The 27760-nt window shown below is 46.9% G+C and overlaps 5 protein-coding genes across 5 annotated transcripts; 2 read left to right on the forward strand and 3 right to left on the reverse strand.

Moving 5' to 3' along the window:
- The first annotated feature begins 226 nt into the window (after nt 1–226).
- LOC131281551 (uncharacterized) lies at nt 227–11640 on the forward strand. Its single transcript, XM_058310893.1, has 7 exons — nt 227–578; nt 3137–3280; nt 4048–4209; nt 5971–6147; nt 7076–7666; nt 11178–11464; nt 11551–11640. The coding sequence occupies exons 1-7, from the start codon at nt 227–229 to the stop codon at nt 11638–11640; spliced, it is 1803 nt and encodes a 600-aa protein (XP_058166876.1).
- A 3650-nt stretch (nt 11641–15290) lies between these two features.
- On the reverse strand, nt 15291–17669 carry LOC131281674 (heat shock 70 kDa protein cognate 4-like). Its single transcript, XM_058311021.1, has 3 exons — nt 17545–17669; nt 17131–17337; nt 15291–17044 (listed from the first exon to the last, which is right to left on the reverse strand). Exons 2-3 carry the CDS (start codon nt 17333–17335, stop codon nt 15318–15320), a joined length of 1932 nt encoding a protein of 643 aa, XP_058167004.1. The 5' UTR covers nt 17336–17337; nt 17545–17669; the 3' UTR covers nt 15291–15317.
- Nucleotides 17670–18718: 1049 nt separating this feature from the next.
- LOC131292463 (transmembrane protein 161B) lies at nt 18719–21413 on the reverse strand. The gene is made up of 7 exons (XM_058320827.1): nt 21240–21413; nt 20679–21053; nt 20530–20609; nt 20214–20429; nt 20028–20144; nt 19822–19962; nt 18719–19749 (listed from the first exon to the last, which is right to left on the reverse strand). The coding sequence occupies exons 1-7, from the start codon at nt 21240–21242 to the stop codon at nt 19137–19139; spliced, it is 1545 nt and encodes a 514-aa protein (XP_058176810.1). The 5' UTR covers nt 21243–21413; the 3' UTR covers nt 18719–19136.
- Nucleotides 21414–22065: 652 nt separating this feature from the next.
- Nucleotides 22066–22858, forward strand: LOC131288020 (phosphomevalonate kinase). Its single transcript, XM_058317120.1, has one exon. The coding sequence runs from the start codon at nt 22121–22123 to the stop codon at nt 22700–22702; it is 582 nt and encodes a 193-aa protein (XP_058173103.1). The 5' UTR covers nt 22066–22120; the 3' UTR covers nt 22703–22858.
- A 389-nt stretch (nt 22859–23247) lies between these two features.
- LOC131281384 (membrane-associated protein Hem) lies at nt 23248–26792 on the reverse strand. Its single transcript, XM_058310713.1, has one exon. It carries the CDS (start codon nt 26665–26667, stop codon nt 23299–23301), a length of 3369 nt encoding a protein of 1122 aa, XP_058166696.1. The 5' UTR covers nt 26668–26792; the 3' UTR covers nt 23248–23298.
- Nucleotides 26793–27760: the final 968 nt, after the last annotated feature.

Consider the following 27760-nt stretch of genomic DNA (forward strand, 5'->3'; position numbering starts at 1 on the left):
TGTGACATAGTGAAAAATGTGAGGAATGGTGCAAACAGAAGTGACTGACAGAACGGTCTCGCCCAAAGTGCACCAACGGCAGCAGCAGCAGCATTAAAGTGCAACGAACGGGTTCCATCGCGTTAAGGTGGAGCCTTGCACCATCAGCCACAGCCTACAACCACTGCATGCGTTGTTAAATGAGTCTGCCATCACGCAATGCCCGGCCTGCAGTAACCCATCAAAGATGATAGTGAGTTTCTTCCCCGACAGTGTCTGGGGATGTACAGTGAAGCAGCACCAAAAGCAGAAACACCTCCTGTACCATAAGATCATCTACGCCCTCATTAGCGATAAGTACAAAAACCGCAACCTGCGCAAGTCGTCCTTCGCGCTGCTCTACCTGTCGTACGTCTTTATCAAGATGCTTCCGGTCACGCTGGCGATCGAGTCGCACACCGGCACCAAGGCGATCACCTCGCTCCCCGCCAAGCCGCGCACGGTGCCGGAAATGGTGGGGGCGGCGCCACTCGGCGACGAGGACGACGACTACATCGACGATTACGGCGACGAGTACGACATCGTGAACAATAAATCCGGTAAGTGGTTCGCTTCCGTGCGCTGGGCGGTGAGTTTCCCCAGGACGAGGGTAAGGCATGATAAACGAAAAATACAATACACCAACCGAGGGAAACATAAAAATTGACCTTTGCAAATGTCGTACCCTTCTCGGAATCATGTCAAATGGAAAGAAAAAAACGTATAAATTCGGCGATAAAAAGAAAACTGGATCGAAAATGAAATGCTACCAGGAACAAACATCCAAATGCAGATAGTATCCTCCCGCGTACCGGTGACATTCGAAATTCGTTTTTATCGTAAATCCAATAACGCTACATTGCCTGATCTATGGCCGACTCTGTCGTTTCGACAGAAAAATAATACAATTTAGTGCGTAACGTCTTTTTGGCCTTACGTACCGGATACAAACCATGAGACAAGCGGTAGATCCGGCGACGGAGTAGCTTCGGATCTCGTGGATGAAAAGATGCTTCCGTGTAGCTCGAAAAAGGAAACAAAACATTACCACACCGATGAGTTGTTGCGCAGAAAATTCACGATTAGAGCGGCAAAATTGGAACCCGAATGGAAACTAATTCAAAACAAATTGCCCATTCATGCGAAATTCTGTCCCGTCCCCCCGGACTCGCCGGGGGAACGAGGCTTATTTTTCCCAAAAATAGCTTGACAAATTTGCGTTCATCAGAAAATTTGATTAATTGCCCCCATTGAACCCCTCCACATTCTCCTCCCATCAGCGAGGTTTCCCGTCACCGTCATGCATAAAACAATTTTCATCCCTGTCCGACTCACGTCGGATGCTTGGCTTTTGGCCGTTTTCCCAAACATTAAACAGCCCAAGTAACCGCAGTGCTGCAGAGCGTTCCAGTAAAACGGGCGAAAACCCGTATGCCGGGTGGAAAACGGTACGGTGGGCAGGGGTGACGGTGGTTAAGGGGTCCCATGGGGCGGGCTGCTCTGAGTTTTCATGTCCGCGTGCTTTTAAACTCCGTGATTATACACTCACTGCCGGTCACTTTCCGCCTCGGATGGCGTTTAATGATTGCGTTTTATTGCTGCATGTCGAAAGCACGAAAGCATGGTCCAGGCTCGGTCTCGGGGGTTGCCCGGTCGGTTTGTGGTTAGTTCGCTCATTAAAGGAACAAGCGTGTTGTCAGCGAAACGCCATCTAAATTACTCGATAATTGGACGTGTTTCGCACGCTTGCGGTAAACGTGAATCAGGAAACATGAATTTTGCACGATAGCGAACACACAAATGCTCGATTATTAAATCAGATAACCAGTTCTAAATTATGTAGAACGGTGAGAGAAAAAGAGATGTAAGGCAAAAGTTATCTATCTATTTACTTGTTTACTTTCCTGTTGTACAACTTTTAATGATTATTTATTTGGTGAGGGTAATTTTATGTACATCCTATTTGTTGTTTACTTCCCCTTTCCACTGCGTTGCGGCAAACTTCATTGAATTCTATAAAAGGTCACACTTTTGCGCCCGCAAAGCTGCACCTCAAGGTTTCCATAAATATTCCTTTTGGCACATTTGCCCAATCCACCCACGGGGGAGCCGGCAAAGTAACAACGTTGTACGTTTTAAAAAATGACAATATTAGACGGCAATGTTGGCCAGGCGCACGGCAGCCCGGCATTCGCGTTCGCCAAAATGACCCAAATATCTGTCATCCAGCGTTACATACTACGGCCGAGTGGTTGGCAAATGGCGATGGCAAGCGGCCAACGTTCTGTTTATCAAAAACAAAAAAAAAGCATAAAAATCCCGCTCGCCTGCCAAGATGTGCCAAGAAAAGGTGATAATAAAAGCAGAAGTTATGGCCGTATCATGTAACACTTTTTACACACCGCGCAACCTGTCCGGGTTACGTAAGGAAAAGGGCGGCCATTTGCCGGCGTGGTTGACTTTTAGTGATAATCGATGGCTATTGCAGTACGTTTCGATTGTTTTAAACTACATTGAAGATGATATTTTCCATCATTGATTGGTTGACATTTTGAAGAGGTCGTGGAAAAATTAGATAATGCAATTGCCAAAATTAAACCAAGAACATAATTGAAATAACAGAATAGGGCAGAAAACACCCTGTGACCATAAATGTTCATGTATTATTACATAAAAACACGGAAATGAAATATATACAAACTTTGTTTAAAAAATTCATCCTCATATGAAGGATAGAACAAATGCTAAGTTTAAACGTAACTAACTAAAATAAAAGAGTTAAAAGTAGCATTTTCAGAGCAATATTAAAAAAAAATGAAAATATGGTTGAACAACTCTTCAATACGATATGCTTTTTGACGAAAACAAATGATAAAAAAACTGAAGAGTAAACTGGACCACCTTTAAATAATACATTTAGTAAGAATAGAAACTACTTATAACTGACTACCGAATTTAGTATCAACATGCTCCATCAACTTGAACCTACATAACGTTGTGCGTCTATTCATTTACATCCATCAGTCATCATCAGCGAATAAATGGACCTTCGATCGGTTTACTGATTGCTGCTTTCCTTGCATTTGCCTCTTCCCCCTTTTTCACGGTGCTTTTCCAGCGAAAGGACGGTACATAGGTGCACCGTGCGAGTTTACGTGCCACACCACCCTCCATCACGTCTACTGCGACCCGACGACGAACACCTGCAGCTGCGAGAAAGACTACGCCGTGGTGATTGGAGTACTGAAAGGATGTGCCAAGCGTAAGTTTTCCCACGCCCCATCGCGAGTCTTCGGCGACTACTCAAAGTCGATCCTTTCCCAGCTTTGCCCCAGAAAACGACCCCTCCGAGGGGTGCGGTCGGGCCGAGCGGAAGCGCGGAATGTTTCCGTTTTCCTGTTCCATTTATATTATTTTCACCTTTTAGCGTACGCTGGCCGGGCGCGCTCGTGAATGTCCAGACCGTGCGGTGAGCTGACCGCAGACGACGATGAAACGGACGAACTTTTGCTTCGGCTTTTGGACAAATGCCAAAGCCCGGTTCTCGAAATTATCCACAGAAAAAGCCACATTTGTAGGTGCGCACATACACGCGCGCCCGTTCCGAGCTGGTAAACATTTGAAATGTCCTCGCGTCCAATATTGTCCGTCGCCCCGCTCGGGGATGGATCACGTTTCGCCTGATGGAACATTAGTGCCTTCTTTGTTGCGATTTGTGTTTTACTTTTTGCGCTTCTCATCAAAGCAACCTTCAACTTACGGAAGGAAAATCACAAAGCGTTAAATGACGAGATTTTGAATGGAAGAGAGCCGTGGCCCGCCGTGGTTGCCAGCAATTCGACTTGCTGTCAACAAACAAACAAGACTTCCCTCCCGTGTTTTCCTTCTCCCTCCTTACCTCCTGCCCCATGGAAGAATGCGTTCCGATGGAGCGTAGCATTTATCCCCTCCGCTCGCGCGTGTATCCTTTTTCACCTTGTTTTCTCTTTCTACTTTTCCAAAATTTAAAAAAAAAAACACACCGTGCAGCCAAAAAACTTGGGGAACAATGCTTCTACGATGAAACTTGCATCTTCAACGACGAGCATGCGCTCTGCCAGCAGATCGTGCACAACGCCATCTGTCAATGTGCGCCCGGTTTCCACTCCGTCAGCTACTCGAAGCCGACGAAACGTGTCTTCTGCACACAGGGTAAGTATACACCGATGGGTTTCGTGTCACTCACGGGCAGGCGAGGGGGAAATCGGTCACGGCTTCCCAGCAAATGCAAAAGCAAACAGTGTTCTCGCCAGTTGCGATTGGGTTCGAATTATTGCTACAAAATCGGTTCTACAGAAACATAAGCTCCTAGCATACAAATTAAGTACCGGAAGATCAGGGCAGAACTTTTGATTCTATGAATTGACAGAATTGAGAAATAAGGGAAAATCCGGCTACTGTCGAAATAGTCTGTGCATTTATTCAATTTTTTTTAAATTGTCAATTCGTTTAAGTTTAACATAACAAACAAAAATTGGAAGTTCTTTAACTTTCCGAAGAAACTTGGCTGATTGGTTTTGGTAACATTCAATAAGAGAATTTCATAGTTTTCGTCTTTTATATTTTATAGTTAGACAACGAACGTCGCTTTTTGGTCGATGAATATGTTCTGCTAATAAAATAAAATGGTAATTTGTACTTTCTGTACTGGAGTTAATTCAATTGCTCTAAAGCAGATGATGAAAAACAGCATGAAAGTGATACTTTAGACGACTTTTTCATGTTTTGAAGGTGATATTGCGCCTCATTCGAATTTAGCATGATTTTTTAAGCCCAGAAAGTAACATAAACGTAAGCTATGATATTTCAAAATATTCATTGTATTTGAAGTTAATTTCTTGTATTATCCCTGAAACCATATTTTACCTGATGGAGTCGTAAATTATATAACTTGAATGTAGTGATTCAACGTAAAGATCTTATTTTACCGCCAGAGTATGGTATACAGTTTCACATGGCGATTTAACAGTTTAATCGTGCATTTTCAGGTAAAGACAAGTGAGGTATTCGAGGTTCGAATTTTCTTACGGGCCGCATGGAAAATGGTGCCCGGACTTTGCCGACCCCTGCTCTAATGTATAGGAGCAGTTCGGCTTTCACTGATCTGTACTATCTCTTGAAATGAATCATTTCCATCTTTTAAAAACTTTGTTTTTTGTTGTAATGTTACAAGAATTTCAGGATTGTATGTAATATTTTTATTGAATTGTCACTAAGATTTTAGTTCTCAAAATGTTCATGTCATCATATAGTTCTAACATTGGGCGGAAAAATTTTAAATCAAAATCATACAACCTAGTGCGGGCTAGGTACTTTTGTCTAGGAAAGCATTAGAACGAAAAACTCGACAGAAAAAACATTAAAAGGCTCGCTTAAAAGCGAAAAAATTGCACCCAGAGAGCCTACCTTAATCGACCGGTCGCGCTGCTCCTGTCCGGTTCGGCAGTTTCGGTGTTTGATTTATGCAAAAATGAATCCGATGCTGCGGCAAAACACGGCCTAGCGCGCCCGATAATGGTTCGAATTACGTGCGACACCTGCTGGGGACGACCCGCAGGTACCTGGCGTGCACTGGAGGGCCACGCCGCCCCATGCCGTGACATTTGACAACATCTGGCAGGGGCCCAAAACCAGCTAGGCACACGCGGCAGTGCAGAGGCCGAAAAAAGAAAACGAAACAGTGCGATTGTGTTTGTGCGGAAAAATGAGGAAAAACCCGCCAGCAAAATTCCCCGTTATCCCGTGGGGGGTTAGCAGCTGTTACAAAAAAAGGAAAAAGGAAAAGTGTAAAAAAGGACGTCAGGGACAATTCAGGAGTGACACATGCACACACACAAAGGAACACATATACGGTAGCGGAATCACTGCGGTTCCGGCAGCGCCAATCATTTAACATTCTAATCTACTTCGCAGACATGGCCTCCATAACTGCGGATCTTCCGACGCTCTTCGGTGTCACGAGCGGCATTGCCGTGCTGGCGGGCCTCATTTGCATGGTGCTGCACTTATTTAGCAAAACGAAATACCCTCGACCTAGGCACTTCGGCGATGCGAACCTTGCACCACCGATACTATTTTCCAGTGATACAGGTAGGCTTCCAGCGCGACTTCCTCGATGTGCAGTTGTTCGTGTGACTATTTTTATAATTTGACCACCGTCCCCTCCCCACCATTGCCCCCTTCACGAAGGATGGCCTACCCAGCGATTTTCTTAGTTTTTCCTCTCTGTTTCCTCGTGCCACATCGCGAGTCGACCTTGGTAGTGTCGCGTTTTCGGTTCCATTTCCGGGATTTCTTTTCTTTCCACTCCTTCCGGTTTGGTTCAAACCTGCAATTGCATTTCGGTTCATTTTTCCCTGCATTTTACTCTAAATTGTGCCACGGAAAACATTCCCTATGACGCAAAAAGTAGATCAAGAAATTAGACAAGGAGAAAACTGCTGCATGCCCTTAAACCACGCGACGCTTAGTGGTCGTTTCTTCCCGATGCATCCTCCAGTGGTCACCAGTCCTATACCATTATTTCAAAATGGCACTCTAAAAAAAAACCCTCCACTCGACTTTCTGCATTAATTTTCCATCACATTTCCTATCATTAAGTTGAAGTCTTTTACGTTTTCCTGCTCGGCCTCCAGTAGCCATCTCGACAATGGTCCTGTTGGAATTTCCGTTGCCTAATGCCTCGTTTTTCTTTTTCTCTCACTCTATCTGTGTATGCGCGTGTGTGCGTGCGTGTGTGTGTGTGTGTTCTTAAGTACGCTGAGTGATAATTTTACGCGTTTTCATTTGTTCTACTTTTTTCCGTCTCTACTTTCATGCTAACCGATTAACACAAAATAACAAAAACACGACGGCGTTAACGTTTTAACCTTCTTTCTAACGTCGGGACACCATTTTGAAACCAAACGTTCGTCACACGTCACACAACATCTCGACCAAAACACGCAAATAACCGGGCATTGCCGTGGGAAACCACTTGTACACACATTCAAACAACCGGTGCCCGGGTCCACCGCAGGGATACCATTGACAATACAGTCGGCAAGACCGTCATCTCGTTCCAGTCAGCGCTCGAGCGGCTCCATCGGTTCCTATGGCAATCGGCGGTCGTCCAGCGCGCCGCTGCACGGCTCCAAGGGGGTCCTGGTCTCGACCTCCCGCACAGGTGCGGCCCGATCTGCCGCCATATTGCTTGTATCATGTCACATATCTGCAATTAGAAATAGTCAGTCCACTAGTACCGATTCCCAGCACCCCAGCAGCTATCTGAGCGACGACAATATGACCAGATATCTCGAGCGCCAGCTGGAGCACCAGAAGCAGCTGCTCTACCTGGACATACCGTCGCTCAGAACGCACAATAAGTTGTTTTCCAAGTTTTGCAAGGCGACCGCACTGATCGGCCAGCCGTCGGCCGCCGCCGCCGCCGGCAGTGGGGGCCGCCGGAAGTACCAGGGCGGCGCGAGCAGCAGCGAGGACGAGGCCGGCGGCCACACCGCGGGCACCATGGGGAGCGTCGCCGGGCGGCTGGGCGGCCGGTACGCCGGTGCGTCCGTCAACGACGACTCCAGCTTCGACAACGACGACGACGACCACTACGACCGACACGGCACCGGCGAGCCCGGCTTCGCCAACCACTACTACAGCTACGATCTGCACGACAGCATCGAGCTCGGGGCCCTGCCGACTCCGGCTTGCGAGGTCGCAAACGTTGCGGTAAAACACATTCACTCCACATCCGTTCACAGGCTACCCGACCCCTCCCCCCACTCTCTCTCTCTCTCTCTCTCTCTCTCCACCATCCCTCTGTCTCTCTGTCTGTCACTGTGTGTCCCTTGTTGTGTGTCGCAGTTAACCCCGACTTGATTACCGAATGTTAGATGGAACTCCAGCTCCTGGAAAACGCACACACATATCCCACATCCTAGCCCCAATTTCCTTCGCGCCCGGGACTACTTCCGGCACCCTCCCACCACAACCCTAGTGTGTATAGTGTGGAATCGATGTTCTAGCTGTTTCCGTTACATTCTGATGTTTACTTTCTCTTGGTTTCATTTTATTCGATGTGTGGTGTTGCTGCTCCTTTCCTCTTCCACAATCGTGTCCTACCCCACCGCACTCCCGTAGCACTCCGCGTGTATGTATGTAGGTGTCAAACGATCGGGATTTACACGGTCGATTGTGCCCCCGGCAATTGAGCTTTGGGCAGGATGTCCTTCCGAATGCGTGCAATCAACAGCTACTTCCATCTCGTTGCGGCTGATGCATTTATGGATGCATTGAGTGTCACGCGTCCCGCCACGTTCACGGTGCTTGGTTAGGAAAATCGAACTTTGATTGCGTAATTGGTCGGTGCGGCAACTTTATTGGTTGCCAAGAGAACTTTCGTTTACTATTGCAGTCGCGCCATGTAGATTGGATGGAATAACAGATAAATATTTATGAAACAGAGAAGAATACATTTGATTATCACTAAAATTTACAAGTTTTAGACGGAAATTGGACTTTTTGCATAACGATTTACTGTGCAAAACCATTAACTGGGATTAGATTAGGACTACCAAATGCTTGTTTTACTAGCAATTCACTTGTAACCAAATTTTAAATTTATTTTACACGTGGTGATACACGCTTAACGCACCTATGGGCGTTGAAATTGACTTGAAAATGATCTAAAAGCGATGCAATCGAAAAGGGTTTTCTTCGCTAGACTCGTTAAAATATTTTAAAAATAAAATATATTTTAACAATTAAGTTACGCTTCAAATTGTGTGTGGTTTTGATAAATGGTTGTTTTGAAAGTAAACAGCTTTTTTGAACCATATTTGTGTTCAAGCATTTTTTAAACAATGCGGTGTTAGAAGCTTTTCACCAAAGACTTGGTTTGGAATACAGTTTATTTTCCCTTTAAATACTTAAAAACAAGCATGGCAAAATAGCAATTTAATATTAGATCTTCTTTTTATACATAACAAAATCACAATTAACGAGCAACAGATAGCGGTTAAAGACACGAAAAGCATATAATCAGACAAAAAACTAGTACATCAAAATTCACCGTATCGACCAATCAATTACTGTACAGCATGGTTGGATAAATTGGACATAAACACGCACGCCGTAGGGAAATAAAACTAAACGAGGAGATGAAACGAACCCAACACTGGTACACGCAAACCCGAACGTTCCTAATTCGCCACACCTGCCAATCGCGGCTAAATTGTTTTTGCCACTGATTACAAAATAATGCACTTGCGTGACGTTGCGCATGCACCCGGTTGCGCGGTTTGGGGCGGAAAGGGAAGTAGCTGGCCGGAAGCAACGTACAAAACACCGCAACAATTGTCAAGGATAGGGATTTGGTGCCAAAGTCGGCCGTATTCCTTTTTTCAAGTCACGTTTTCTTAGCGTGCTATAAACGTTCGCTGCCGTGATGAACAAGATTGTGTCCTTCACACATTCGCATTCCCGTACGTCGTAAAGGTCCCCGGAAAGAGAAGACAGAAAAAAACAGTCCTTTCACAATAGTTCCACGTTTCTTCCCCGCATAGCTGTGTTTCGTGTTTTTGGGTGTTTGTAGTAGTGTTGTGATTTAGTGTTTAATCATTAACCGTCCGTATGATTTTCCGCTCCGACGGGCGGCCAGCGTAAGTTTATGGTTTCCGTTTCTTTCCATTTACAAATGACGAACTAATTTCAGAAGTGTTTCATGCATATAAGCAATATGGCGAAATGATTTACCTACACACATGAACGAAAAGAAAAACAATATGAACGAAACCATTCACACAAATCTGGTAATGATACTGACATCCACAGGCTGTTGTCATGGTTTTTAAATAGGTTTTTTCTACTTTATTTCCAATGTATCACATGTGTTACTTTCATCTACTTCCCTATTTTTCCACTCCTTGGTTTGCGTTTTATCTTTTTTCCAGCGGTTTTTATTTCAGTTCTTACGTTTCACATTAGCTTTTTTGGCATACGCTTACACTTTCTCTCTACACTAGGCTACTCTGGCTGTTACGTCTCTCACGTCTAGCTATTCAATTCTACGGCTGTAAAAAAAGTTATAAAATGTTCTACAATTTACAAACAAGTTTTGCCTCCTTTCTGTAATTTACATTTCTAAGTAGAACATACATTAAACATTGAATCTCTTTCTCCCAATTAAGCCACTAGTAGCATTCACACGAAGCTTTACTTGAGCTGCAGGATAATTTTCTTATCATATTGCTTCCGACCAACACAATACACATTTTTCTATATTAAATTTTTATTCATTTTCTTCTCGTTGCTACTAACTAAACTGATGTTTCATTTAGTTAATTTCGTTTCGTTGAACCGTTCAATATTCCTGTGTATAACCGCACTGCTTAGCAGCTTTTTTTCCACAGCGCAGAATAAAAATGCATTGATTTCTATTTCGATTTCCATTGTGAAAGTGATACAATTATCTTACCATTGCATTTAAAACAACGGACGGATGTTGTTGCAAAAAATCACTACAAATTAGCAATTGAAGATGTTTTGCTCTGTTTACTGCTCTTCCCATGGTTTGTGGTGTTACTTATATCAACGAAATTGTTCCATTTCTCTCCGAGATATTTGGTTCATTGAACATAAATTTATTTTTGCAAAAACAAGACATTTGTAAAAATAAATCTAGACAACAAATTGTTGCTCGAGACTAGTAAAGAGATTGAAACTCCAATGGTTTTTTTTTTAAATAAAATTATAATGAATCGCTGTTGCCATCCAGTTAAAAATTTATAATTTATATTTTCTCTACGGCTTGTGTTAGGATTTATGTTTTTGTTTAATTACGTTCGTAAAGGATATGTGCATTGTTTTGTGTAGCACTGCCAGCTTGCAAGCATCTCACGGAAAATCTATGAATGTGTCTTTATCGTTTCCTTCTCTTATCACTGTCACTCTATTCGATGGTTGCTTACTATCTCGAAACCAATTCTAACGCGTCACCAAAGACACACGCCATTGGTTCATCCACATCGAAGATAAGTAATTGGGCCGGCAGAGGATGAAAATGGTCTTTTTCCCCCTTTGTATTTTCTCCCCCTCCACTCTCCCGTCACCGGCCACGACCCCCATGACCGCAGGTTCCCGAAGACCCAGTCTAGCTTCCGTACACAGCACCAGTTCGTCCGTGCGGAGCTACAGTATGCGTCGGTTTGAGCAGGAAATCCAGCAGAAGGAACTACGGCAGGAGATGAAGCGGCACCTGGCGCGGCTCCAGGAGCAGCAGCAGCTGCAGAAGATCAAGCCAAACATCATCATCGGCGAGGTGATATCGTGCCCGATGAACCGGCCCATCCTGACGACGCCCAGCCCGATGACGCCGAACTCGGTCGACGACATACTGCCGTCGGTGGACGAAACGCAGGAAGTCAGCATCCGCCCGTTCGATATGGCCCGCAAAACCGGATGGTGCGCCTAATCTTAGCCTTTCTCTTTCACCCTTCTGCAATGCAGTTTTCCCCCAACCTCAGCCAGCGATCGGTTAGCGACAGCACCGGCGGGTGCTTCGACGGGCCGTGCAGCTCGACGGAGCTGCTGAAGTAGTGGACGCACACGTAGCCTTCCGGAGGGACGAACTTAGCCGTTGACGCTAGGCGAATGTTATATAGACACCATTTTATGGAAATTTTTACATCGATAAGGAGCGAAACACGAAACCTAGGCATACGACAACACAAAGAGTGGGGAATCTTCACCGAACTGATCCTTGCCTCTCTCTCTCCCTCTCTCACACGGCCGGAAGAAGGGGGAGGCGACCTTCTCAACGACCCGGAGAAAATGCGCAGGAAGTGACAATGCAAACACAACCAGCAAACAGGAGAACCCACTCCCGACCAATCGACGTCTCTACAGTTTGACCAGGAACTAGTTTCCGAACAAGAACAAAAAGCAGCTTGCAAACACATGAGCAAATCGAACATACGCACACGTCAGGAGAAATCTCAACAATGGCAAAGCAATAGTACGGAAGTAAGTGCATTTTCCCCGCAGGAAGTTTATTTTTGGAGCGAGGCTAGGTTTCAAGATTGCATTTTGTTTTGGTAGAGGAAATGCAGGGAACAAAGTCATCTTTATTTTCCATTAGTAGCTTCAAGTTATAAGTTTAAGGAATATAACAATTTGAGAAACGAACACCAGTCCGGGTGCATAGGGTAGTGAACAGTGTAACGGAAAAAAACCCACACATTACAAGCGCTAAACACCCCAAATTCTAACGGCCTCGGATGATGTGCGTCGGGCGCACAAAAAATCATTCTTATGATTACTCTAACAAGAAACTTCTCATTAAAACAGTGTGTGCCCTCGCCGGGAGGAATCTCTAACGCTATCTATTACCAGTAGCATAGATTAAAACCAATTGAAACAAACAGAAACCACATAACACAAATATTCCTTACTACAGAAATTACGAAGTTTGCGGTAGCTTTTGTCAGTGCACGTTTTTCCCTCCCCTGCCCCCGATGACCCCCATCGTCCCATTATCTATCCAACCGAGTTCGACAACCGTTTTTGTACCAACACTTTTTACGGTTTGCATAACGTTTCAACCTAACTAGAGTGAAAGTGCTGGCAGGCGACAGAGTTTGATTCGAAGTTTGAGTAGTCTTTTTACGTAGAGCAAAAGAATAAAAGATGTCACCAGCATCCGGTTAACTGTAGAAGAATCTGTGACTTAACAAATTTAAAATAAAATGACCCGAAAAACGCTCCCCCACAATAAGCAACAACAATGAAACTCTCGTTTGATTGGATGAAAGGATGTCGATATGAATGCTCTAGTGGTACAAACGGTAAAAGGCAACAAACGAAAAGCGGAATGTTTCGAAATTACAAAAAAAAGCATAAAACAATGAGCCGAAAAAAACAAGAAACAGATTCAAACAAAACAAAAATAAACAGAAACCCGTAAATTAGCACGTTCATGTTGACTTAAATGTTGTATTAATATTAAGAAAGTAATAAACATCAACCGAATGTACGTGCTCAGCCTTAGGCAAATAATAAAATTGATAAGATTCTCAGGATCAGGATTTGTTGGTCGCGAGACGAAAGAAAAGAGCACGGTGCGCGGAGAAAAAAGAAATAAAAAGAGATAAATGTGAATGTGTGTTTGTGGCTGAGTGCGAAGTGTGACCCAGTACAACGCGCTAACGAAGGACCCGAGGGAGCAGATTGGAGGATGAATTGATTAAAAAATTATTCTAAAGATGATGAAAAAATACTATTAATTTATAAAAGTAGATAATGTTCCAAGAGAATACCGTTCTGTTGATGTGCAATGTGATGAGGAGCAGGTTTGTAGAGACCAGTAACGTGTTAGTGTTTAGGTTCTCGAAGATCAGCATCGTTTAGTTCTAAGAAGATCAGTCGATTGTTTTGCAGGCGGATAAAAAAAGATTTGTCTTATTTTAACGAATAGTAGATTACATAAACATTTTGTTATAATTTATGGCCTCTTCCAATGTACTGCTCAACAGTTTTGCTTTTTTTTTTTACTCGTGCAAAGATTGCAATTTGAATCTTGAATTTCACAACATTTTCTCTCCGTTCTTCCCTGGAGTTTGCATGTGTAACGGAGACAAAATAGGATGTAAGATTAGACGAATCCAATGTGACCGCAACCGCAATTGTGAGTGCAGTTGCGCACGCGAAGTTGAATTACAAGTTGTACGTAATCCTATGGCGTAGCATTTCGACAGAGTTATATTAAAGAGCATCGTATGAATTGTCCAGTAACTATTGTTCAAAGTACTCTGTTTTCACCAATTGAAACAACTTTGACTTTTTGCCTTCTTCCAGCGTTCGATACTGTATTTACTGACATGGTTCGTTACCACGGTTTAAAGACGCAACGTGTTTACTTCCTACTTAATCTTCCTATTTAACCGGCACATTCAATAGCGCAACGAACGTTGATCGAAGATTCAACCGTCTTTTTCAAATTCCTACCTTCGAGTTTTTCGCTTCCATGTTACGGCACCGTTTCGTAAAATCGTTAAAATATGAATTCCAAACAATCTTAAACGATATCGATAATTCAGTTCGGAACAAAACGAAGAAAGGAAAAAATCACGACTACATGTCTTTCGGGTGGATGGTAGCAAAAAAACAAAAAAAGGGAAAAGTTAATAGAAACAATTGCAGTAATGAAGTGAACAAACCAACAAAGCTAGAAAAAGGGAAACAGATTCTGTGACGATGTTTCGCAAAGATCTTTAATTTCCTCGAAACCATATTTACCCCGAAGTTGAAGGGAAACTACATGGTAGGAGTGTTGGACAATGGCCACTTTCCCTTTCTGTACACGTCACACGATATTGATATTATAACTTTAATATTGAAAATAGACTGATATACCTATAGAAGCAAAAAAGGAATGGTAATCGTTGAACACACAAAAAAAGGGAGATAAAGTTATATGTGAAAATCAGTGTTTACGTAAATGAGACGAAATCAAACGAGCATACTGTAGAACCGCCAAAAAGGACTGGTAAATTCTGTGGTAACCCCAAAACGCGGAAAAGAAGGTGTCAAAAAGGAGCGCGGTGTGGCGTAAAGGTTTGTGAAACAACAAAAGGATTTTTTTTTTCCGGACAACGGATACGCGAATGTAACATGCGGGACATAAAGGACCCTTCTAGCTGCTGTGCGCTTTCCCCCTGCCATGCAAATGTGCAAGCGAATCGCATCGATGTTAGGCTACTACTACTACTACTACTACTACTACTACTACGACAACAAGCGGGCCAGCTTTGACCTCTTCCAGGAGAGTGGCCAACAAGCTCGACCCTCTCCAACCCGTACGGGACGAGCAGCAAAGTGCTTTCAATTTCGCTTCAGCAACAGTGGAACAACCAAAATAATAAAAAAAGGAGTCAAAATGGAACAGATTAAAGCTTTGCGTGCTCCTGTGCCCTGCCGCCTTCTCTACGATACATTAAATCTAATGATTTGGTTTAGTGTCAAGAAATTCCAAATTATGGTTATGGTTTGTTATGATTTTTAACCCGAAAAAAACGAAAAAAACGCCGTTTCAATGGAATCTACTCCAATTTCGGTGTAGCAAAACAAGCATTAAACCCCCACTACTAAACAATGCTAACAGGAAGGCAAAACACAATTGTTTTAGAACCAACAACTAAATGAATAAAATGGAGATTTTTGTTTTCACAGTTTTCACTGTCGCTGTTGTTTATTTGTCTCAACCCTTGCGACCGTCTTTAGTCAACCTCCTCGATCGTCGGACCGGCACCGGAAGTTGGTGGTGGCCCACCGGCACCCGGCGCGGCACCAGCACCGGGCATACCGCCGGCACCCTGGTAGAGCTTCTGCACGATCGGATTGCAGACGGCCTCGAGCTCCTTCTGCTTGTGCTCGAACTCCTCCTTCTCCGCCGTCTGGTTGCCGTCGAGCCAGGCGATGGTGGCGTTGCACTTGTCCAGGATGAGCGTCTTGTCGGTGTCCGGAATCTTGTCCTTGATGCTCGCGTCCTCCATCGTCGACTTCATGTTGAAGCAGTACGCCTCGAGCGAGTTCTTGGCGGCGATCTTCTCGCGCTGCTTCTCGTCCTCGCTGCGGAACTTTTCCGCCTCGTTCACCATCCGATCGATGTCCTCCTTGCTCAGGCGGCCCTTGTCGTTGGTGATGGTGATGCGGTTCTCCTTGTTGGTCGACTTCTCGATGGCGGACACGTTCATGATGCCGTTCGCGTCGATGTCGAATGTGACCTCGATCTGCGGAACGCCGCGCGGTGCCGGCGGGATGCCACTCAGCTCGAACTTGCCCAGCAGATTGTTGTCCTTGGTCATGGCCCGCTCGCCCTCGAACACCTGAATCAGCACGCCCGGCTGGTTGTCCGAGTAGGTGGTGAACGTTTGCGTCTGCTTGGTCGGGATGGTGGTGTTGCGCTTGATCAGCACCGTCATCACGCCGCCCGCCGTCTCGATACCGAGGGACAGCGGGGTGACGTCCAGCAGCAGCAAATCCTGCACCGCCTCCGACGTGTCACCCTGCAGGATGGCGGCCTGCACGGCGGCACCGTAGGCGACGGCCTCGTCCGGGTTGATCGACTTGTTCAGCTCCTTGCCGTTGAAGAAGTCCTGCAGCAGCTTCTGCACCTTGGGGATACGAGTCGAGCCACCGACCAGCACGATGTCGTGGATGCTCGCCTTGTCCATCTTGGCGTCGCGCAGCGACTTCGCCACCGGTTCCATCGTGTCCCGGAACAGGTCCGAGTTCAGCTCCTCGAAGCGGGCGCGCGTGATCGAGGTGTAGAAGTCGATACCCTCGTACAGCGAGTCGATCTCGATGCTGGCCTGGGTCGACGCCGACAGCGTACGCTTCGCCCGCTCACACGCCGTACGCAGCCGACGCAGGGCACGCTTGTTGCTGGTGATGTCCTTCTTGTGCTTGCGCTTGAACTCCTCGACGAAGTGCGACACCATGCGGTTGTCGAAGTCCTCGCCACCGAGATGCGTATCGCCTGCCGTCGACTTCACCTCGAAGATGCCATCCTCGATCGTCAGGATCGACACGTCGAAGGTGCCACCGCCCAGATCGAAGATCAGCACGTTGCGCTCGCCGGCGCCCTTCTTGTCCAGCCCGTAGGCGATGGCCGCCGCCGTCGGTTCGTTGATGATGCGCAGCACGTTCAGCCCGGCGATGGCGCCCGCGTCCTTCGTCGCCTGACGCTGGGAGTCGTTGAAGTACGCCGGCACGGTGATGACGGCATTGGCGATGCTCTTGCCGAGGTACGCCTCCGCCGTTTCCTTCATCTTGGTCAGCACCATCGAGGACACCTCCTCCGGGAAGAACGACTTCTTCTCGCCCTTGTACTCGACCTGCAGCTTCGGCTTTCCGCCGTCGCTGATCACCTCGAACGGCCAGTGTTTCATGTCGCTCTGCACGGTCTGATCTTCAAACTTGCGTCCGATTAACCGCTTGGCATCTGTAAACGAGGAACCGTTGTCGACCATCATTCGATTTGAGGTTAGGGCCAAGTGCAAAAAACGAAAAAAAAACCCCCCGACTTACCGAAAATAGTGTTATTTGGGTTCATGGCCACCTGGTTCTTGGCCGCGTCGCCGATCAACCGCTCGGAGTCGGTGAACGCCACGTACGAGGGTGTGGTGCGGTTGCCCTGATCGTTGGCGATGATGTCCACCTTGCCATGCTGGAACACGCCGACGCACGAGTAGGTCGTGCCGAGATCGATACCAACTGCCGGTGTCTTTGCCATTGCTGGGAAGTGCGGGAAAAGACATTGTACGTTTACATTTTTAGCCAACTGCACGCAACGTGCGGAAAACTATTTTTATCCGCCCCATCACCGCCCCAAAAGGTCAACCGGATGAGTTGGCCAGTGAGTGGGCAGGAACGCAGGAAAGAAAATCTCGGGAAACCGAATTCAACCAACGCATCTTCATAAAAATCGATAATTTCACGCACCTTTAATACACTTTTTCTTATCCTCGAACTAATAGAGAGATTGTCACCACGTGCTCTATCACGAATGATTCACCGGTTTACGCACTGAATCTCCAAGGCCCCCTGGCTGGCTGGCTGGCTGTACTGGGTTTGTTGCGAACCGATCGCTTTGCTGTTTCAGTGAAGACTAAAGACTTGGCCGCTCCGAACGGGGGCTTAAAATAGTTTCGGCCCGCGTTATGTCACAAGCCGGTCTCTGCGGTCCGCGGTGGAGGTGACGAAAATAGTGACGGAATGTTGGAACGGCCCGAAGATGATGCTCACCGCGCACCGCAGAGGATCTAGAATGATCGTCATCGTTTTTCGATGGTGGTGGCACCGAACGAGTTGTCGTTGTGGACTTTTCTTTTGCACATTTCCTTTTACATTGACGTGCGCGTCGCGGCACATACCAAGTATTGGTCGATGCGAGTGAAAAAGAAGCAACTAGAAACAGGTGCAATGTATGGTTAATCTCGTGATCTTGAGATACAGTTCCTGGGGGTCATCGTCGGCGGAAATGCAATCTCTGCAGAAGTTCAACCAAGTTTAAACCCATGTTTGTCTTACTTGTTCGCCTCAACGGACTTGTTTAACCACGTGAACGGAAAACAAAAACGTGCCCATGGAAAGTACCTGTCGGTTTAAAATTCTCATGCTAGCAGCATCTTTCTAATTTTGCACGAGGATATTTTTAAACATTCTGGACTGGACTCAACACAATGTTGGATATTGCTTACCTGGGCAAGGGAAAGGGAAAATCATGAGTCACATGGCATTTATACGACACACGTGAAGGGACAGTCGATTCAAATTATTGTAGTTTTATTCTATTGCGCAATCCAAGAATGATTTCACCAAGGCGTTGACGTAGGTTTTGAACTCGAAATGAATGAAAAATTAATGATTGTAAGTAAATATTATACAGATACAAAAAGATTTACTCTGCGCACACATTGAAATCTTATTCTTATTCTTGGACGAAGAATTGATGATATTTTTTTAATAAGGTTTGTTTATGAAACAAAAATCTTAAGGGATCTTTCATTTGAAAATAGGTCGGAAATTTGTACCACGTTCAAATGGATTAACCTGCGAAGTTACTGATTTCAGCAGTACATTTGCTTTGTAATTTAACACAAGATTAAACTTTTTTGTAGAGTAAAACGCTTTTATTGACACTTTATTTGGTGGATCCTGTCTACCCTAATGACTTTTCATGCTTGATTCACCACAGCGAAACAAGGATGGAAAACGAAATCATAATAAACACTACAACGAAAAACAGAAACGAGACCCGCCGTCACAAAATGCATCCCTTTCAATGGAGTCACTACCAAAAAAACAAATCAAAGTATGCTGCGCAATGAATGGGTTTAAAACTAGTTTGTCTGATTGACGTTGCTTGAGCGCATGGACGATGCCGGCCGTACACGATGGGGGCCCCAACAAATGCAACAAAGTATGTAGAGAAACGAACAGTGGCGATACCGATTGGCGTTGATGAGTCCTTCGTATGTACAGTGTTACTACATCGGCTAGGAGATCGTCGGTCGCTGCGAAACCGGAACGCTTCACGACTTGGTAAAGTATGACTGATAGACCATACCGAGCGAGGACGCCGCAAACCAAATGAAGCAACTCCACCACGTGGCAAAGCCGAACAGACCGCGGTACACGTCCTTGGTGAACACTGATTTTAGGCTCTGCATCGACAGCTGGAAGCTTTGGGCGGTGGTAAGAATGTTCGGCTCCACTGTCGTCGGTTCACCTTCCGGAGTGACCCCGGCAAACTCGGCCGTTTCTACGGTCGCCTTTTCGATCGTCGCTAGGAGCGACTGTTCGTATTCCAGCTCGGCGGAACATTCGTCCAGTGGCATCGACTGCTTTAAGACGCCCGACCAGGTGTACTCGCCGAGTGTTTTGTACATCAGCGCGAAGAACAAACACATCAGGATGGGTGCCACGTACTGGAGCGTCACGACGCAAAGGTAATAGAAGATGGATGTGATCTTTTTCTTCAGCTCAACGTTCGTGATGCGACCGGCTTCTTTTTTCTGCTCTTCCACCCGCTCGTAGGCGAGATTCAAATAGGCCTGCAGGTAGACGGGCATCAGCAGGAACCGGAGAACCACCGCCACAACAACGGCCGCAAGCCGCATGGTTTCGAACGCTTCGGTTGAGAGGCTGTTGACGAGAAAATCATAACTGTCAGTTATTTGGGTCGTTCGAAACGGCATTTAATTAATGTTGACTCACATGGGAGCAGTCATGCCGGAGAACACTCGCGAAGTGAGATAATCTCTGGCCAACGGTTTCACCCACAGGATAACCAAGAGGAATGGCATTGCGAAACTGACGTTAAGGAGTAGCTTCAGCCACACGCGATCTTTACAAAATCTACAACGAAAAGATACTTGATCCGTTAAGCAGTTCAAAGTTGTGAAAATCGAGAGTCAACCCACTTCAACGAGTCCCAATGCATACGCGCCATTCGCAGTCCAGGGAAGGTGAAAAGCGCACCAAGGATGCCGCAGCTGACTGCGATGAAAAACTTAACAACTATCTTAGATGCTGGTCCACTGCAATGAGGGAAAATGTTGCAATCATTACGGTCACATTTGGTCATGTTATTGCAGGCGATTACATACGAAGAATTGAGTCCCTGTCCCTCGAGGAAGCTGGAAGCGCTTTGGTTGAAGCTTTGATATGCTTTGTCGAGACCGACTTCCAGCGTATGCTCGGGCACGATCAGAATCATCATGGCAATCAACAGGTACACCAACCCTGTCACGATGCAGGTCGAACGTTCTCCTATCGACTCTTCGCTTTGGAAGTACTGCACGGTGAGTGAAGCTAAAAGTTTACTGTAAAATCATTTATGTTAAGGAACTTTATCAAACGCCAAAGAAGTGTGCAACACGAAGTGTGCGGCGATTTGTTTCCGTTTTGTGTTGAAAAGGATACAATGCAAAAAATACAACCAGAAGGCACCACAGCATGCTTAGATTAATTTCCTCCTTGAGCGGGAAGAAAAAGTGATAAACCTAAAATGAATCGAAAGAAATCCCGTTAGAAACCGGCATCCGGGAGCTCAAGTGCAGCACTTGAAATACCTCAGAAATAGTGTACACGATGGCAGAGTATAAGCTAAAGTCGACCAGCCACTGATATTCCGTGTAGAACCGCAAATGCACGATGTCGTACGATGCAATTGGTATCGTGTCCAGCTGAATGTCCAAGCTGCGGGGAACGTGAAATGTGCCTGTTTTGTCACCATTAGCCTGCTGGCCATTTCGCTTATCCTTTTTCGCTTTGGTCTTTTCCCGCGGCACACCGGATAGCTTCCGGAGCTCGTCGTCCGACGGGTGCAGGTACCGTGTCAGCCCGGTCGAACAGAGTATCCATTTGGCGAGCGAAAAGTGCGGGCTAAGCTTCTGGATTACGCTGACCATGATCAGCGTAATGACTAGTTGTGCGCCAAGCAGTGCCTGGAAGCAAAGGGAAGACCACATTTCGACATTATTTCATCCGATAAAGGAGCACGCTTTCGCCGGGCCACGCCGGTTAACGCCTAAATGCATTAGGAAGCTATTAATTTAGCACTAATTATAGACCCACGGTCTACGCTAAAAATAGGTCAACCGATTCGGGCGTTGCAGGTGGGAATTTCGTACCATCTCGTAGTGTCCTTCCAATCACTTTGGTCAATGAAGACTGCCTATCGTCATTACGGGTGACTCGTGGCGGGACGGATATATGAAGGCGTGCCTAATCAGAGCACGTTTTCATACACAATTACACTAAATTGGCCCGCAACTCCTAGGGGTCCACCTTTCACGTAACTTCCCAACACTTTACGGCGAGTTTTGTTTTTGATATTTTTTTTTATTCCAATCTTCGTGACGGCAAAACGTCAAAGCTACCCGGTCAGGGGAGAGTGTTTATAATCGGTTCTCGAAAACTCCCGGTGTGTTGTTGACAATTGAGGGTATTTTAATTGGGAGCGCGGAAACGATACGAACTGTCAGATTTCTCGTCGCGGTCCCATACAAAAGGTAAACAACACCTTTGAAAAAAGCGAAAAAATGGCTAGCCGCGTCGTTTCGTTTCCGCGCATCGTCTCGACACGTAGGTGGCGTCGTTTTGGATCGTCGAGACGGCCAGCCATTTTTTCGCTTTTTTCAAAGTGTTGTTTACCTTTTGTATGGGGCAGTGTCGAGAAGTGTATCGTTTCCGCGCTCCCAATTGTAATACCCTCAAATGTTTTTACCAAGATGATTAAATACTGAATATATAGTGTGTATTTATCTTGGTTTTTACAATGTTTTCCAGGGTAAACACGAATCCTATGAGCTTTAACCCCTAAATTTTCGTTTACTCGGCAATGGAACACATTCCTGAAGTTCATTAAAGATTTATTAAAGTAATAACATCTACAGTATGAAAATATATAAATTGTTTAGCAAACGATAAATGGTAACCTCCTTAGTTTAGGATGCTGTTTTGTCAAGGGTTGATCGTGCTGATACAACATCGTCTTGTCCAGTAGTGCACCATGGAGAAAACCACCCCAAAACTAGTGATATTATTCAGTGGAAAACGAAAGTGTGGTAAAGATTTCCTTTCCGAAGCGTTGCTCAAGAAGCTCGGCACGGACCGCGCCCAAATTATCCGCATTTCGGAACCGATCAAGCGACACTGGGCTGAATCGATGGGACTCGATCTTGCGGAGCTTCTTAGCGACAGTGCGTACAAAGAGCACTATCGGAAGCAGATGATCGAATGGAGTGAAAATCGGCGACGGGAGGATTACGGTGTATTCTGTCGAGCGGCCTGTAGCACCATTGACCGGGACATCTGCATCGTTAGCGATGTCCGGCGGAGGACGGACATAAGGTTCTTTTTGGAGACATTCGGCCCGGAACGTCTGCGTACGGTGCGGATCGAGACGAGCCAGGACGTTCGTGTCAGTCGAGGGTGGCGATTCGAATCCGGAATTGACGACGTGCAGTCAGAATGCGATCTGGATGAGTACGATCGGTGGGATTTGCGGCTGCTGAATGATGGCGTTGCCGGGGTCGATGAAATGTTGCAGCGGTTGTATTCAATTGTCGAAGGAATAGGTTCCCCAACGTAGGGATTCACGAGCGGAAGGTGTTTTCCAAATACTTACCAATTAAGAGGGCACAAAGTTAAAAGCAGCTTACACTAACTTATTTATTTTAATTATGGGTGATATGGTTAAAGAAACTTTCCAATAAAAGAACAATCGATTTCATTTGAAAGAGCTATACCTAGCGATTTATTTTATTTCGTACGAGAAATAAGAAATGTTGCCAAACGACATACGATTACGATTACGCGATGTAATGGTTTTGCTTAGTAATGTTTCTTCTTTGCATAGGGAGTAAATGCTTATGCTTTATCCTAAAGTAGTATGTGATATAAACTGTTGCACGAATTTTGCCGCGTAGCCTTATTATATCTGCTGTTCAGCAAACACTCCTGATACACTTTTGCTATCGATTGCCCCCTACAAATAAATGCGAACGAATGGAAAGCGAAACGCACACACGATTCCACGTGGATGCAATAAATTAAATGATGCCGTTTAGTATCATCCGACGAAAGCAGCACTCTGAGGTTTGAAGGTGCACAGAGGTCCCCAGAGAGGGAGGGAGAAGTCAATTATTCATTTTTGGATTGCATTGCATTGCGAGTTCGGGTGTCTTTTCAATGCATCAACTGTTCCTGCTTGTACACGGCATGGTAAGCGTTGCGGATAAGCGCATACGGGAAGCAGGACTCCAGCAGGTCCATCGTGAGGAACGGTGACTCCTGGACGATCTGCTCCAGCAGCAGGTAGATCGATTCGCGGTTCTTGATAGCCTCCTTGTCCGATTCCTGCCCGAGGCGCAGCAGCGACGAGCTGGCGAGGGCCAGGAACTCCTTCATCCGATCCTCGATGTCGTTCTGGCCGCAGATGGTGAACATCGCACCAAAGATGTTGTTGATCGCCACGGCCATGCAGTGGGTGTTGTTCGTGTGCGCCTCCAGCGACGCCCGGTAGAAGGAGTTTTCGTTTTTGGCCAACTTGGGAATGCTCACGGCGACGAACACCATCAGCAGGCAGATGCTCGGATGGTCCGTGTCGTCCGGTTCCGGTTTCTGCGCCTTCAGCGCGTTCGAGAGGGCCGGGTCCACTTTGCACTTCAGCCCGGCGGCCGACGCCATCTCGGAGACGGTCTTGAGCGGATCGCCACCGGGGACGTGCTCCTGGAAGTCCTTGATCGAGGAGAGAAGGAAGGGAACGCGCTGCTCTAGCACGTCGACCAGCGCCTCCTGGGCCAGCTGGCGGAAGCTCAAGATCACCCCGATGATCGTCATACGCTGGAGCAGATTGTCCACCTGCTGCAGCCGCTTGAACTGTTCCTTCATAATCTCCGGCTTGTCGAAGTTGCTGCGGAGAATCATCAGCACCTCCTTGTTCTGCACGACCAGACGCTTCAGCTCCTGCACCTGATTCGCGATATGCCACATGAGCGATTCGTTCAGCAGCTTGATGCCGTACGGTCCGATCAGTTCCGCCAGTGCGCGCAGCTCGTTGAAGTCGGAGAACTCCTCCGGATTGAATGGAATGTAGCCCTCGGGGGTGATCGACACGAACGCTTTCTGGTTGAGCGAGAACACAATGTTGCCGCCGCTCACCTTGCGCAGCAGCGCGTCCGAGTACCAGGTGTTGTAGAGGGCGGCAATCGTCTTTTCGCCGTGGCTATCCTGCGGCTGTGTCTGTTGCAGCAGACAATTGTTGAAGACGCGCGTTATGTCGATGTGCACGTAGTTCTCGACCGTTTGCAGCACGTTCATGTAGGCGCGTACCGAGGCGAGCAGCTCGGACGGTTTGGCAATTTCGGACGTGTCCGCACTGTACATGACCATCCCGACGAGGGCCCGCGAAAAGCGGGTCTCCAGATGCTGGCAGAGGTACTCGCGCGGGGCAAACGCGTACTCCCACACGTTGACCGTGGGGCAGTAGTTGATGGCGTAGCAAAGCTCCGTCAGCGCCATATGCAGCTTGTCCATGGTCGTTAGCAGCTCGCGCGTCTTCCGGTAGCTCTCGTCACCCGGCCGCCGGATGTCATCCATGTGCTTGTTCTTGTTCTTATCCTTCTTCTTGCGATTCGCGGCCGCCGAGAGGATCTTTGCGCAGTGCTTCGGAAGCAGCGCGTCCGCCATCATGCACTGCTCGTCGCAAATCGTCGTGATAATGTTCTTCGCCTCTTTGGCCATCTCGTCCAGAAACATGTTCACCACCGAGAGCGAACGTTCGCGAATGTGGTGCCGCTCCTCGGGGCACATCTCGTGCGTGCAGTTCTGGAAGTGGCTGCAGATCAGCGGAAACGCAATGATGTACCGGTTCTGGGCCGGGAACTCCAGGCACATGTGGAACTGGTCCTCGAACATTTTGTTGTAGAAGCAGAAGATCGACAGATCGGACGTTTCCACCAGCGACTCGTCCAGGTAGTCGACCATCTTCGTGTGGAACACCATCGAGTCGAGCAGGCGGGCCAGATCGGGATAGTCGGTGATGCGGATCGACGACTTGGCGCTCATGAACGTCTGCAGGCGGAACCAGTCGAGCCGGAAGGCGCGAAAATCGAACACCTCGTTGTCTTCGACCTGCTTCACCGACAGGCTGGTGACCGTCTTGTAGAGGGCCGTTAGGATGACGCTTTCGTCCTCCGGACACATCTGCACCTGCTGCATCTTGTAGCTCAGATCGATCGCGTCGTACCCGGACAGATACTGGACGTAGTAGCGTTGCATCACCTGGCTGTACTTACGCACCAACGCCCGCAGCTCTTCCATGTGGAACAGCAACTCGGGGAGATGGCGATCGACGAGGTCTTCGGTCGATTTCCCCTTGCTCTTCACCACCGGCGGGTTGTCGTTGTGGCGCAGCAGCCAGAGGATCTCGTCCCGCGCGTAGCACAACCCAATGAACACGAGCAGCGCCTTCGGTCCCAGCAGGCCCGGCTGGTCGGTCATGATCAGCGCCAGTTCCTTCAGCGCCGTGCGCAAAAACTTACGTCGCTCACGGTGCAGCAGGGCCGCCTTCTGGATGGCCTGGTTGTAGCACTCTTTCACCTCCGAGATGCGCTTCCCGTAGCCCTTCAGGCCCTCGAAGTTGCTCTGGATGTACTGGTGAATGTAGATGACCTCGTCGCGGAATAGGGCCACCACCCAGCTCGAGTCTAACGCCGATATCCACATATTATTCACCAGTCCCTGCTGCCCAAGCGCCTGATGGTGAAGCATCAACCCAAAGATCACCCAACGGTCGAGCGTCTCGAGCGAAATGTACTCGCACGACATGGTGTCCGTTTTGGTGGCCTTCAGCAGCATCGCCGGCGTACCGATGAGGCTGAGCACCTGCAGCTCGCGCCACTTTTCCGCACTCAGGTTACGCATCGAGTAGATCTTCGTGAGCGAGTTGATCGCGCTCGACAGCAGCTTCTGATGAGGGATGAACTCCTCGGCCAGCTTCTTCACCGGCATGTCGTAGTCGATGATCATCTGACCGAGGCGTGGGAACGCCTGGTCGCTTTGGCTGTGCTGCATCTCGTAGGCCGCATTGAACAGCCCCAGGACGGCCTTGCGGTCCTCCACGCGGGAAAGCAGGATCATCAGCGACACGTACGTCGTCACCAGATCGAGATAGTTCTTCGTCAGCTCGAAGTTGAGCGTAATGTCCAGATGGATCTGGAGTGCGTCCATCGTGGTGAGAATTTCGCACACATTGTCCTTAAAGTCGAGCAGATCGACAAACGTGTAGTAGTAAAGCGAAAGCGACTTGATGATCTCGGTCTTAATGCTCGCGATCGCCGCCAGCCCCTTGACGTCGATGTTCGGGAAGCGCTTGACGATGAACTTGATCGACGATTCGAGCGACTTCTCCGACAGGAAGCCCGGCTTCGATTTGGTATCCCCGCATGCCTTTTTAATGTTGTAGATGCGCGTCAGGATACCGACCCCGCGGTCGTTCAGGATGATCAGCTTCTCAGCGATCTTTTGCTGGCTCGGGTTTAGCTGGCGTGCCATTGTTGTTGTGACGGTGTTTGTTCGTCTCTCTCGCACTTCACCTCCACTCAGCTAGCGCATCTCTGCACCGGATGTTTTCAAATGCAGGCACGGGGTTGAGGTTTCCCTTCCGCGTCCCGTTCGTTGTTTAGAGCTGCAAAAGAGAAACAACAGAAACGGTGATAAAACCATTGAAGCCTCGTAGCGATGCAAGCGGTAGAATGTTAATCAACGGAAGCGGCCGTTCGGCTAAACTAGATAATCAGCGGAGCGGGACGCACGAATATTGAATCAGCCGTATCCGCTACATTCTTCGTGAGCCACGAAAACAACTGAACAAAAATGCATAAACTACACCTCTTCTCCCACACCTCCCTTGTTTGCCCAACGAATCAATGTATGACACATATAAAAGGGCGAGTCCACCGCAAACGGAAAACTGTCTGTACACCAATAGATAGCGTAACCCGAACATGGAAAATAACTGGAACGTGTAAATCTTCCTTTCCACTAACGATTCCACTCACTTTTCGGTAGTTTTGCAGGATAGATCGAGTATATTTTCAATAATTCGAAGAGACGAGAAGCGACTAGCGATGCTTATTTTACTTTTGACGTTTACTTCTGACGTCTGTCGAATCTAGCCAACATGGTACAGATACCTTGGGATAGGTAATTTCTGCTGAAATAACAAATTTGTTAATAACTTTATGATCGCTTAACCGATTGAAACATGTGACCCCTCAAATGAAAATTCTTTTCAGGACACACAACTTGTGCTACAAAAGATTTTTCTGTCTTTAATTGTGTGGAAAAGAGACAGGACTCTATCGGGAACAAGGTTGATAAACCTCGATAATTGAAACTCAAAAATTGGCAATTTATTAATAACTATTGATTCATTTAACCAATTTTCACGATTGATCCCTTAAATGAAAGATCATTAAAAATGAAATGAAATGAAACGAACTTGATTTTTCCGTAGTTCTTAGTTTTCAATTATGCTAGAAAGAGGCATAATTAAAACTACAGTAAAAATTATGCGATGTTTTTGTGTTTAATACGCTGCTATAAATACTTTGCTATAAAAATGCATCGTGTGGTGCACCGACAT

This window comes from Anopheles ziemanni, chromosome 2 (genome assembly GCF_943734765.1).
Source record: "Anopheles ziemanni chromosome 2, idAnoZiCoDA_A2_x.2, whole genome shotgun sequence".
NCBI lineage: Eukaryota > Metazoa > Arthropoda > Insecta > Diptera > Culicidae > Anopheles > Anopheles ziemanni.

What these genes read in the sequence shown, in the direction of transcription:
- LOC131281551 (XM_058310893.1), top strand. Translation starts at nt 227, where the DNA reads ATGATAGTGAGTTTCTTCCCCGACAGTGTCTGGGGATGTACAGTGAAG. An exon ending in ACTGAAAGGATGTGCCAAGC is followed by an intron (nt 3,281 to 4,047) that starts GTAAGTTTTCCC and finishes CACACCGTGCAG; the next exon opens with CCAAAAAACTTGGGGAACAA. An exon ending in CGACCACTACGACCGACACG is followed by an intron (nt 7,667 to 11,177) that starts GCACCGGCGAGC and finishes CCATGACCGCAG; the next exon opens with GTTCCCGAAGACCCAGTCTA.
- LOC131292463 (XM_058320827.1), bottom strand. An exon ending in TCGTGTACACTATTTCTGAG is followed by an intron (nt 20,610 to 20,678) that starts GTATTTCAAGTG and finishes GATTCATTTTAG; the next exon opens with GTTTATCACTTTTTCTTCCC. An exon ending in CTGGTTGTATTTTTTGCATT is followed by an intron (nt 20,430 to 20,529) that starts GTATCCTTTTCA and finishes ATGATTTTACAG; the next exon opens with TAAACTTTTAGCTTCACTCA.
- LOC131281384 (XM_058310713.1), bottom strand. Translation starts at nt 26,667, where the DNA reads ATGGCACGCCAGCTAAACCCGAGCCAGCAAAAGATCGCTGAGAAGCTG.
- LOC131288020 (XM_058317120.1), top strand. Translation starts at nt 22,121, where the DNA reads ATGGAGAAAACCACCCCAAAACTAGTGATATTATTCAGTGGAAAACGA.
- LOC131281674 (XM_058311021.1), bottom strand. Translation starts at nt 17,335, where the DNA reads ATGGCAAAGACACCGGCAGTTGGTATCGATCTCGGCACGACCTACTCG. An exon ending in CCCAAATAACACTATTTTCG is followed by an intron (nt 17,045 to 17,130) that starts GTAAGTCGGGGG and finishes CCTCGTTTACAG; the next exon opens with ATGCCAAGCGGTTAATCGGA.